This window comes from Apium graveolens, chromosome 9 (genome assembly GCF_009905375.1).
Source record: "Apium graveolens cultivar Ventura chromosome 9, ASM990537v1, whole genome shotgun sequence".
Taxonomy (NCBI): Eukaryota; Viridiplantae; Streptophyta; class Magnoliopsida; order Apiales; family Apiaceae; genus Apium; species Apium graveolens.
In genome coordinates, this window is record NC_133655.1 from 82,394,649 (window position 1) to 82,406,407 (window position 11,759).

The 11,759-nt window shown below is 34.0% G+C and overlaps 3 protein-coding genes across 3 annotated transcripts; all 3 read right to left on the reverse strand.

Annotated features, from left to right (window-relative positions):
- Positions 1-1,022: 1,022 nt before the first annotated feature.
- On the reverse strand, positions 1,023-3,483 carry LOC141686604 (casein kinase 1-like protein HD16). The gene is made up of 6 exons (XM_074491633.1): positions 3,344-3,483; positions 3,148-3,276; positions 2,834-3,052; positions 2,614-2,744; positions 1,408-1,582; positions 1,023-1,316 (listed from the first exon to the last, which is right to left on the reverse strand). The coding sequence occupies exons 3-6, from the start codon at positions 3,014-3,016 to the stop codon at positions 1,209-1,211; spliced, it is 597 nt and encodes a 198-aa protein (XP_074347734.1). The 5' UTR covers positions 3,017-3,052; positions 3,148-3,276; positions 3,344-3,483; the 3' UTR covers positions 1,023-1,208.
- Positions 3,484-3,591: 108 nt separating this feature from the next.
- On the reverse strand, positions 3,592-5,451 carry LOC141686603 (H/ACA ribonucleoprotein complex subunit 1-like protein 2). Its single transcript, XM_074491632.1, has 4 exons — positions 5,228-5,451; positions 4,862-5,010; positions 4,637-4,752; positions 3,592-3,903 (listed from the first exon to the last, which is right to left on the reverse strand). The coding sequence occupies exons 1-4, from the start codon at positions 5,373-5,375 to the stop codon at positions 3,720-3,722; spliced, it is 597 nt and encodes a 198-aa protein (XP_074347733.1). The 5' UTR covers positions 5,376-5,451; the 3' UTR covers positions 3,592-3,719.
- A 3,372-nt stretch (positions 5,452-8,823) lies between these two features.
- LOC141687275 (H/ACA ribonucleoprotein complex subunit 1-like protein 2) lies at positions 8,824-10,514 on the reverse strand. The gene is made up of 4 exons (XM_074492485.1): positions 10,338-10,514; positions 9,964-10,112; positions 9,739-9,854; positions 8,824-9,007 (listed from the first exon to the last, which is right to left on the reverse strand). The coding sequence occupies exons 1-4, from the start codon at positions 10,483-10,485 to the stop codon at positions 8,824-8,826; spliced, it is 597 nt and encodes a 198-aa protein (XP_074348586.1). The 5' UTR covers positions 10,486-10,514.
- Between the last annotated feature and the right edge of the window lie 1,245 nt (positions 10,515-11,759).

An 11,759-nucleotide genomic window follows, 5' to 3' on the forward strand; every position in this document is an offset into this window, starting at 1 on the left:
ATGGATAGCACGGGCAAGATAACTAGTACATTATAATTTTTGTTAGTGGGTAGCACGGGCAAGATAACTAGTACATTATAATTTTTGTGAGTGCAGCCCTGGTATTCATTTTCATGATTGCATTAGTTTTGGTTGATGTTTGGAATATATTTTGAATAAGACAGTTGCAACTGTTTGTTTGTGGATGATGTTTAAAAATACTCATTTTTGGGTGCAAAGGGTGAAAATACCCATTTTCAAAACATATGGCTGAAAATACCGTTTTGGATACGCATTTTGTAATTGGGCAAGTGTAATACGCATTTGAAAATTGGGTATCTAAGAAATTACTAAAAATACGCATTTTTAGTTTGGGTATTATCATTGAGATACGTATTTGCCAAATACGTATCTTAAAAAAAAATAAAAAAAATAATCTGGATACCCATTTTACAAATACATATCTAGTACAAAACACGATACCTAGACGAAAAATACGTATTCAAAACGGTATTTTCAGCCATCCACTTCCAGAATGCGTATATTCAGCCATTTGCACCAAAAAAATTGTTATTTTTAACATTCTTTGTTTGTTTGTTTGAGCCATGCATACCTCTCAGAACAGATTCTCGCAAGTATAATGCATTTTAGTAGTGCAATTTTTTCAAAGAATACGTTTCCATGCTTTAAAATCTTTATCACTTCTCCTGGTATAGCCAAACTCTTTTCTGTTTTTATAATCTCTCAACCTCTACTTCGATATTACAACATGCAGCGATGATATAGCATTTTCACTGTCCTCATTCGAGAGTAGCGGGATCTCGGTACATTACTTGCATTGGCACAGACAATTTGTCCAAAGCAGACAAGTACAGAGCCCAGCTGGGAATCTGTTCCCAGAAGTTAGGTGCTTTTACTGCAGTACTCGTTATATTCCCACAACTAACAAGAATTCAAGCCACAGCTCAATCAAGAATTTTGGCTCTCTAGTCTCGTTCGATCAATGAAGTTCCTAATATATTGCACTCCAGTTTAGAGGTTAATTACATCTCCAACTAATAGTCTTTACTCAATAACATATGTAGCTTTTTACAGTTTGCGGGACTATCAAACGGATACAAAAAAAATTATACTGTTTACCATGAAAATATGGCTATACCATTATGACAGGAATAAAAGATGCACACACACAAACATGTATAAAAAAATCTACAGTTATTGTAGATTGATCAACTGTTAAACCAACCTTTAGACATCACAACCAAAGAACTTCCACTGCTCACACCGGCTATTGAACTGATGTAATAATTCTTCTCCCATTGTTCCATAATCCATTCCTGAAAACACGAGTACAATAAGATTAGGTAAAGCTTGACCTAGATATAAATAAGTTTATCACAATGAAGCAGTCGTAAATTTAGAAACGACCTTATGAAGAAAGACTGCTGAAAGCTCATAAACCTGGGAACAGAAACCTGTCCCAGCATCCATGATCAAAGCCCAAAGATTTGCAGCTGAAGCCACACAGCTGATATACAAACCATCTTCGTTTCCTTTCTCGATATGTTGATGCAATCTTGTGTCTGCGACATTGTAATGGTATCTACACATCCAAAAAAAAATGTCTTCATTAGTACAGTAAAATCATAACGGGTCAAAAATCCCAAAGAAAGTATTGGGAGCCATTTTATAGGCTTTGGAAGCACATTTATTAGAATATTATATTATTATTAATAATAACATATGATAGAGTTTTAATTTAATTAGAAATTGGATTATTATATATAGGAGTTTAATCATTGTGATTCAGCCGATTTATTTATTCTCTAGTTATATTATACTTATCTATTATGAATGATATAGTCATGAGTTTTCTCTAGTTATTACTTTACTTATATTGTAATTATCTACTGTGAATAATACTGTCACGAGATTTCCCGAGTTATAACAACTAGAGAAATCTTGTGACAATATTGTCTCTGTGTCAATATGCAAATGTTCTTTTGAAAATATTCCGAAACATTTTTTAAAGTGTTAATGCTCTGGGAAAATGTTGAAATTGTTAATTGCTATAGAACTTAGTGTTGTCACCACTAGAATATCATATCATATCGCTCTCACTTACTTGGGATATTTTACAGTACCACATTCTCAAATCCATAATTAATCTGAACTTTTCCTTTATGAAATAATGAACTCAATAACCATATTCCATACATTTCAAGCATTAAATGAAGTCATATATTAATAGATGGGACAAAGGAAAGGTGTCTTGATATTGACGATCTTTACAAGATGTTTAAACCTTCCACCTTCAATTCAAAATCTAAAAATGAACTTGATGTTCTAAGAAATCACACCAGAAATCAGTAGTTCACAAGGATTAAAGATTCACTAATCACTCTAGAACCCTCCCTATCCCCCCCCTAAAAAAAAGAAGGAACTCCAAATTTCTTCAGACATGCACGATTGATCAAACTAGTTTCACATGTCCTAGAATAGAAAAATAGAATTTTTTCACTAGATCTCCATTTTGAGGACTAGGATAAAATAGCATCAACAGCATATAGTTAGGGAGAACATTTTGAGTCAAAACAGACACCTTAGCATCTTAAAGTTAGAGAAAGTACTGACCTCTGCTTCATTGGACGACGTGCATTGTAAACTGAAATCCACTGGGTTGCAGGACTACCTACCCTCACTTTCTTTTTGGGTTGTTCATCTTCTTCCAAATTAATAAGCAAACGCCCTCGTTTTTGCCCAACCTGATCATACAACACAAAGTAGAAAATTTACTAGGCAAAACATGACAGCATGAATAATAAAAAGGAGAATAAATATATCAGCATATAACCTTCAGGGCCCCATCAATTCTAACAGGTCTCAATGATGTGCATGGTTCAATGAGACTTTCAAACAAAGATATTAGCTTGCAATAGTTTGGCTCCTCATCAAATTTCATATTGGTAACAGCTTCAAAGAACTGCTTGAATAGGGCAGGACAAAAGCAACACATTGCATCAGGTGTGGTAAACATCTTCTTTTTACATACAAGAAAGCTCTTATTGTCCCCCTACAAATATAAAGTAAGAAGAAAGTATCAATAACAGCACAAGATGAAATGAAATTAAACAACAATGTGGTAATGAATCTAGATGATCCACTTACCTGGTAACCTTGCCATGGTAACCTCCCTTAATGAGAAAATTTAATGTATAAGCCAGCGACTCAAGATCATCTCTTCTACTCCCAGTTCAGCCTAAATGAGCATGCACACTCGCATATCTTATTGTTCCGCTGCCAAAAGAGATCATTAATACAATATATCAACAGAATTATGGTTGACATTCAAAATTCGACAAACCTGAAAATGTCAGGCCGCTGATCATATTCAACATGCTGACCAGATGACGAATCTTTCCATTTAGAAGCTAAATCAGCAATACATGTTAAATGGTGCAAGTACCAATATACCCTTTTTATACTAAAAATACAGAACGCATGTGGTCAATTAAAAAACAATTACAGATAAAAACAAATTAATGCATTTATTAAATTATACCAACACAGAACCAAACACTCTTATAAAGTAAGACGTATTGGTCAATGAAATTAACATTGGAAAGCAGCTTAATTTAGCATTCAATATAGAATTCGAAAAGGTTAATTTAGCATTCAAAATAGAATTCGAAATATCCAGAAACGAATATTTAAACAGGCATAATTGAAATACAAATTCTCTAAAACCTCCCTCTTCCCCTAAAACCTCCGCCACCACGACTACCGCCTCGGAAGCCACCTCCTCGCCCACCTCTTGGGGCACCCCTTCCCCGAAAACCACCACCTCCACCACGACTAAATCCACGTCCACCACCTCTTCCTCCTCCACGACCTCCACCTCTACCACCAGCTGATGCTTGTCCCCTGAAAATAGTTTCACGAACAAAATGAGGAAATAATTAGATGATACCAAAACAAACACAATAAAAGTCTTGAACCAAACAATTATGCAGAACCAAAAGTCCAGAACAACTTGAAGAATGGAGAAGCTCAAATAAAATACAAATATTTCTCTATTACATATCACAGTGCTTTCTCTTACAGAAAAATGATCTTTAATCTCAATCATTTAAAAAACAATGTAAAAGCACAACCTATCATAACACTGCATATCATGGATTTATTTTTCCACTATAGAATTCTTTTGCTGTCATGTTACAACAATGACATAAATAAAGTTTTTTAGTTTACAATTTTAGGGAAACTAGCAAATATTAGAATATTAGAATAAGCAGTGTTATCTGATCAATACACAGATATAATGTTGCACTTTTGACAAAGAGATCAAAGGATTACTACCTACTTCTCTTGGAAAGTAATGGTTCCAAACGGACTGCATTTATATTTTGTAAACTGACCTTTTATAAACGGTTAAAAGGCAACTTAATACCAGAAGGAAACTATACGATTTCTCCAACAATTTTAAGGAAAAACAGTGTGATGTGTTCATCTTCAATACAAATTGCCACGGATTGATCTTCATGAGGCATACTATATACATTAAATTTATTACATCATATCAAGTGTATGACAACTATTCAAAGCATGAACAAAAAGCACATCTTTAAGACCAACGCATAGCATATACGAAACTTACTTAGGCTGTGGAAGAAATCTAGACAACGGAAGAAGCTTATATGGATCGATGTAAAACTTGTCTCCAGCTGAGTAAGAAGCCGCTATAATTCCTTCCGCCATTTTAATGGAGAAAAACTACAAATATTATATAATTAGAACCAAATTAAACTACAAAAGCATACAAATTAATATGAAACATAGTGGCAGCAAGAAAAAATATACAAAGAACGGACTAATGACTCACTGATTCGTTAATTGGACCGAAAATTTCATCGACTTTCCCAATCTGAGTCTTGTTCTGAAGATAAATGGGAGCATTAAAGTAAGGTATCTTCTCATTAGTTAGCTTTGTAACAGCATCGCCTTCGCAAGCGTGAACGAAGGACGCAACCTCTACATTCACCACAATCAATCCATCAGCAAATGCATATAATTACACATATCTATATACATAAACATTCAATAGAGATAACAAATTAAAATAAGAAAAATGAGAATGCATCTACAGATACAAACACAGAGAGAGGGAGGGATGGAGAGAGAGGGGGAGGGGAAGAGAGGGAGAGAAAGAGAGGGGGGAGAGATAGGGAGAGAGAGAGAAACAACTGACCAACAACTTCAGCAGGAGGGCCTTCATCTTGATAACCACGACCACCGCCGCCGAAGCCACGACCGCCACCGCCTCTTCCCCGGCCGCCTCCGAAGCCACGGCCGCCGTCTCTTCCGCCTCTAAAGCCGCCGCCTCTCGGTGGTCGCATTGTTTGGGAGAGAGAGAATTAAGAAAAAAATGTAATTTTGAAGGGGCGGAGCGGAGTGAAAGTGAGAATTAGGGTTTTTCAGCTATTTAGGGTTTAAGCATGTTTGTGGCCGTCTTTTGTAAATTTACACAAATATCCTTCCTGCCTACTAAAGGTTAATTTCATGGCTTGGGCTCGAGGAAGCCAGAGTTATTGGATCAAAGTATCAAATCTATAAAACTTGGGTTAGAAAAAGGGTAAAATGACTATTTTATCACTATAGTCAGTAGTAATTTGCAACCGAGTCACCAAGTTAAAAAAGTTTTCAGTCAAATCATGATGTATTTTAAAACTTACAAATTCATCACTGCCGTCAGTACCGTTAAAATCCCTAACGGAAAAATGGCGTGGCATACTCTCAAGTTCATCTCAACTTTCAATTAGGTCATTAACTTTATCTCAATTTTCAACTAGGTTATCAACTAAATTTGATTTTAAAATATATTAAATTTAAAATTGAACATACTCATTTATTTCATATACTTAGAAAAATTTCATAATTTTCAGTTTAATTAATTTTTCTCCGAACAGGGCAGTACACTTTAATTGAATTTAAATTTGCATAACCATTTAATTTATACTTTATTTTTTTAATTTTTATTGAATGTTACACTTTAATTAAATTTAAATTTGAACGTACCATTTCAATCCATATTCTTATAATCGATACAAGTGAACAAATATTTAGATATCACATTTTTTCCGATAATTTCATTTCCTCCATAAATAGTGTTAATGTTTTCTGTGTGATTAAAATATAATTAAATTTAGAATTGATTAAATATTGTACAAAATTAATCGGTACGATAAAAGAACTCCCAAAAGAAGATAGTATGCTAATAAATTCATAAAGTGAAAAACATATAAATTATTTTATTTCTCAATTCAATTTTTCTGATAGTAATAATTGATACCAATAATTTTGTAAATTATTTTTTTGAATGATTACAATTTAAAAAGTCATATCACTTTTTTTAAAAAAATTATTTGATTTGTTATATTTTCAATATTCCATTTCTTTCCCAATAAGTGACCTAATTTAACACATAGTTCAGTGATGAATTTGAAAATTTAAAGATGATGTACCATAATTTAACGGTCTCCGTTAAAGGTCAACACATTTTTAACGGCGGTGCAAGTATTCTGAACTTCGGTGATGTGATTGCAAGTTAATTATAATTTCATGATGCGATTGAGAGCTTTTTTTAACTTGGTGACCCACTTGCAAGTTATTAGTGACTACAGTGACCAAATAGCCATTTTACCCCTTTATATTTTAAGAATGTAAGTGTCATTTGTTGAAGTCAGTTCTGTAGCTGCAAAATTTAATCAGTATATCTCATGGTTACAAGTTTCATAAACTAAGTAACGCGTAACTAGTTCACCTTCGTTTGAAATGGACTTGTTAAAATACATAATAAATAATATTAAGATGTTATACACATTAAAAATAAAATTGTACACCAAGAACAATATTTTTTTACTTTTTTTTAATATGCAAGTAAATAATTAAATTTAACTTATTCTAAATTATCTTTGTATAATCTTATAACTATTCTTGCCCATGAAGTCAATACCCAAATGTTTGTTATGTTACTGGTCAGAGTCAAAAGCTTATCAGAATCAATATACAAAACATGTTTTTTCCTCATAAACTCAGTGTCATTGTGCTTAACTAATTAAAATTTAAAAGAAAGAGCACTATAAACGTTGTACATATTGAAAGAAGTGAACTGCAGTCGGCTTAGATTTGAGGCTCTAGTAGTTGTACATATTGTTATGTTTTTGTTCTTGTTCCGCTAAACGTCTACACAATACATCTTGGTTTATAAATTTGTTGGTCACTTTGATTAGCTAGTCTGACACTTCATAAGTAACAAACTTCTCCCCCCCCCCCAAAACAAGCTGAAATTATCCAACAATCTCCCTTCTTCCACTGCTGGGACTGCTTTAACATTGGCTTGTATATGAATGTTTGGGGGGTGCTATACTGTTATTCAGCACGAAGTATAAGCAAATCTGTGTTCCTAAAACTCACCATAGTTTTTTACCCCAACAATACATGATCTGACACATGAGAACATATCTAACATATGATTGGGAAAGCCAGATTTCAACGTCTGAAGGGTCCAACAAACCCAAAGGCAAATCCAAAATCCCACACCTTACTCGAACTATTTAAAACCTTATTCTGTTATAGGTTGCCTAGTAAGTGAAGGGAAAATGCGGATGGCATCAAACCCCAAGTTTACATTCCGGCACTTCATCACCCAACATGTAACATTTCAAGTATGTTACATAAGTAAGCCTGAAGGCACACAAGATTATAACTAAGGTGCACCGGAAACTACTGGCTAATGGCTTATATAAACAAGCCAGTTATTCACGAGATGTTCTCTCTTTCAGACTAGTCAGAAACCTAGCTGCAACCACCACTTCTGGTATAACCGAGTTCTTCACGTGTGCCTAGATCTTTAAGGTGTAATTATCTTACCAAATATTCTTGCAAACAAAAGATTTATTGTAAGCTGTTTTAATTAGATTCAAATATTACACAATTATCTGTCTTTCTTTGCCTCTGTTTTTTATGTAATAAACAGAGAACACTTGACAATTAACGGGAAACGATGATATGGCGAAGATAGCTAAAATATTACACATGATAGCAGGGTTTAACGATGTCAAAAAGACATCTAAGACCCGCAGCAACGATCTTAGTATGGGTGCTTTAATCCTGGAGTTCAACAAGTTGCCCAGGTAATTGCTCTTGGGGGGGGGTTTGATTGCTGCTATAAGAGATGGGTACTCTAAAACCTGGACTTGATCAAGTTTCACAGTTAACTGCTTTAAGGGGGTTTGTTACTGCTATAGGAGATGTCCCGATGGTAGTTTATATTTTCTCAAACTTAATAAGGTAGACAGAACTGACATCATGCTTATAGAGGGGTCTATCCTAGTACTTTATACATATATTTAGTTTAGACGATGCATGGTTCCCTGTACATAATTCTGGCAATCCCTCAAATAATCACCGTAAAGCCTTTGTTCAATGACTTGAGAATTCCAATTCCTTCATAGAGTAGACTATATGCTACTAGGATAATTTCAACACATGTTACTTCACAATGTTACCTATAAATATAATAAATATAATAGATTAATCATCAACAAAATGAAACATGTACAGTTAGATATGTGCACCTAGAGGCAACACAAAGGTCAAGTAATCAAACATCATAGTAAGTTCATAACTACTCGTGCAGTAATATTGGTCAATGAAATTAACATTGGAAAGCAGCTTAATTTAGCATTCAATATAGAATTCAAAAAGGTTAATTTAGCATTCAAAATAGAATTCGAAATATCCAGAAATGAAAATTTAAACAGGCATAATTGAAATACAAATTCTCTAAAACCTCCCTCTTCCCCTAAAACCTCTGCCACCACGACTACCGTCTCGGAATCCACCGCCTCGCCCACCTCTTGGGGCACCCCTTCCCCGAAAACCACCACCTCCACCACGACTAAATCCACGTCCACCGCCTTTTCCTCCTCCACGACCTCCACCTCTACCACCAGCCGATGCTTGTCCCCTGAAAATAGTATCAGGAACAAAATGAGGAAATAATTAGATGATATCAAAACAAACACAATCAAAGTCTTGAACCAAACAATTATGCAGAAACAAAAGTCCAGAACAACTTGAAGAATGGAGAAGCTCAAATAAAATACAAATATTTCTCTATTACATATCACAGTGCTTTCTCTTACAGAAAAATGATCTTTAATCTCAGTCATTTAAAAAACCAATGTAAAAGCACAACCTATCATAACACTGCATATCATGGATTTATTTTTCCAATATAGAATTCTTTTGCAGTCATGTTACAACAATGACATAAATAAAGTTTTAGTTTACAATTTTAGGGAAACTAGCAAATATTAGAATATTAGAATAAGCAGTGTTATCTGATCAATACACAGATATACTGTTGCACTTTTGACAAAGAGATCAAAGGATTACTACCTACTTCTCTTGGAAAGTAATGGTTCCAAACAGACTACATTTATATTTTATAAACTGACCTTTTATAAACGGTTAAAAGGCAACTTAATACCAGAAGGAACCTATACGATTTCTCCAACAATTTTAAAGAAAAACAGTGTGATGTTTCATCTTCAATACAAATTGCCACGGATTGATCTTCATGAAGCATACTATATACATTAAATTTATTACATCATATCAAGTGTATTACAACTATTCAAAGCATGAACAAAAAGCACATCTTTAAGACCAACGCATAGCATATACGAAACTTACTTTGGTTGTGGAAGAAATCTAGACAACGGAAGAAGCTTATATGGTTCGATGTAAAACTTGTCTCCAGCTGAGTAAGAAGCCGCTATAATTCCTTCAACCATTTTAATGGAGAAAAACTACAAATATTATATAATTAGAACCAAATTAAACTACAAAAGCATACAAATTAATATGAAACATAGTGGCGGCAAGAAAAAATATACAAAGAACGGACTAATGACTCACTGATTCGTTAATTGGACCGAAAATTTCATCGACTTCCCCAATCTGAGTCTTGTTCTGAAGATAAATGGGAGCATTAAAGTAAGGTATCTTCTCATTAGTTAGCTTTGTAACAATATCGCCTTCGCAAGCGTGAACGAAAGACGCGACCTCTACATTCACCACAATCAATCGATAAGCAAATGCATATAATTACACATATCTATATACATAAACATTCAATAGAGATAACAAATTAAAATAAGAAAAATGAGAATGCATCTACAGATACAAACACACAGAGAGAGAGAGAGGGGGAGGGATAGAGAGAGAGGGGGAGGGGAAGAGAGGGAGAGAGAGGGGGGTGGGAGGGGGAGAGAGAGAGAGAGACAATTGACCAACAACTTCAGCAGGAGGGCTTTCATCTTGATAACCACGACCGCCGCCGCCGAAGCCACGACCGCCACCGCCTCTTCCTCGGCCGCCTTCGAAACCACTGCCCCCGTCTCTTCCGCCTCTAAAGCCGACGCCTCTTGGTGGTCGCATTGTTTGGGAGAGAGAGAATTAAGAAAAAATGTAATTTTGAAGGGGCAGAGTGGAGTGAAAGCGAGAATTGAGAATTAGGGTTTTTCAGCTATTTAGGGTTTAAACATGTTTGTGGCCCTCTTTTGTAAAATTATACATATATCCTTCCTTCTTTCCTACTAATAAAGGTTAATTTCATGGCTTGGACTTGGGGAAACCCAAAGTTATTGGATCAAAATATCAAATTTATAAAACTTGGGTTAGGAAAATGTGTTTCAGAAGTACTTTAAGATCACTTTAGAATTTATTTTGTAAACTTTTATCAATATATTCCTAAACTTTACTATCAAAGAAAAAAGTAAATTACACTGAATACCCTCCCATCCAAAAAAAAATTATATTACTCTATACCCATTTTGGTAAATATACTTTCAGCTATGGATAGTCCAACTTTAAATTAGTAAACCAGCTCTTCCATTTTTACACTTTTTTGGGTTAAAAGTTGAATAATCCGGTTTCATGGATAAAACCCATGTCTATTAATGTGAAATCATATTAAATATTGTGTAATAAATAACAAGATCATGCCTAAGATTACTCCTCAATTTAAATAACATTCAAATTCAAAAACATTAATGCTTCAATCAAGTATAAACATATAATTCAAATTCAAATGTATTCTTTCTTCATATCAATTAACAGTACATCAGTATACCCGTTTTTAAATTTCATAACTACCCACACCTCCATGATAGCATACATCATGTATTTTTTTAAATTGAATTTATTGTTTCTCAATTTTGATCATCTTCTTCAATACGGAATCAATGCACATCGGTTATCCTCACAAATATTGAATACATCACATCTTTCCTCATGTATGTATCCTATTTTTATCCCGGTTTTTGTTAATGGTTAAATCTGGTAAAACGATAGTATCTTTTTCATGTTTTTTTCTGTGATTTAGGAACGATGAATTAGTATTGCTTGATTCCTCCATTAAAACAGGCTTGATTTAATCAGGGCGAATTATTAATATACATTAACTGTTGTTATTAATTTTAAGTTGATTTTGATAGTATTTTATTGTTTACTTTTGCTTGTGCATTGTACATGTTTGATGAAAACTCCCAAAGGTATGTTATGCAAAATCAAATTGTGATTATGCAGTTGGTTATCTTTTCATTGTTATTGGATCAGAATTCACAAGGTATGTATTGTAATCGAATCACTTCTTTATATTCTTCTTTGATATTATATATTTACAAGATAATCGAATCAAATTTTGATTATGC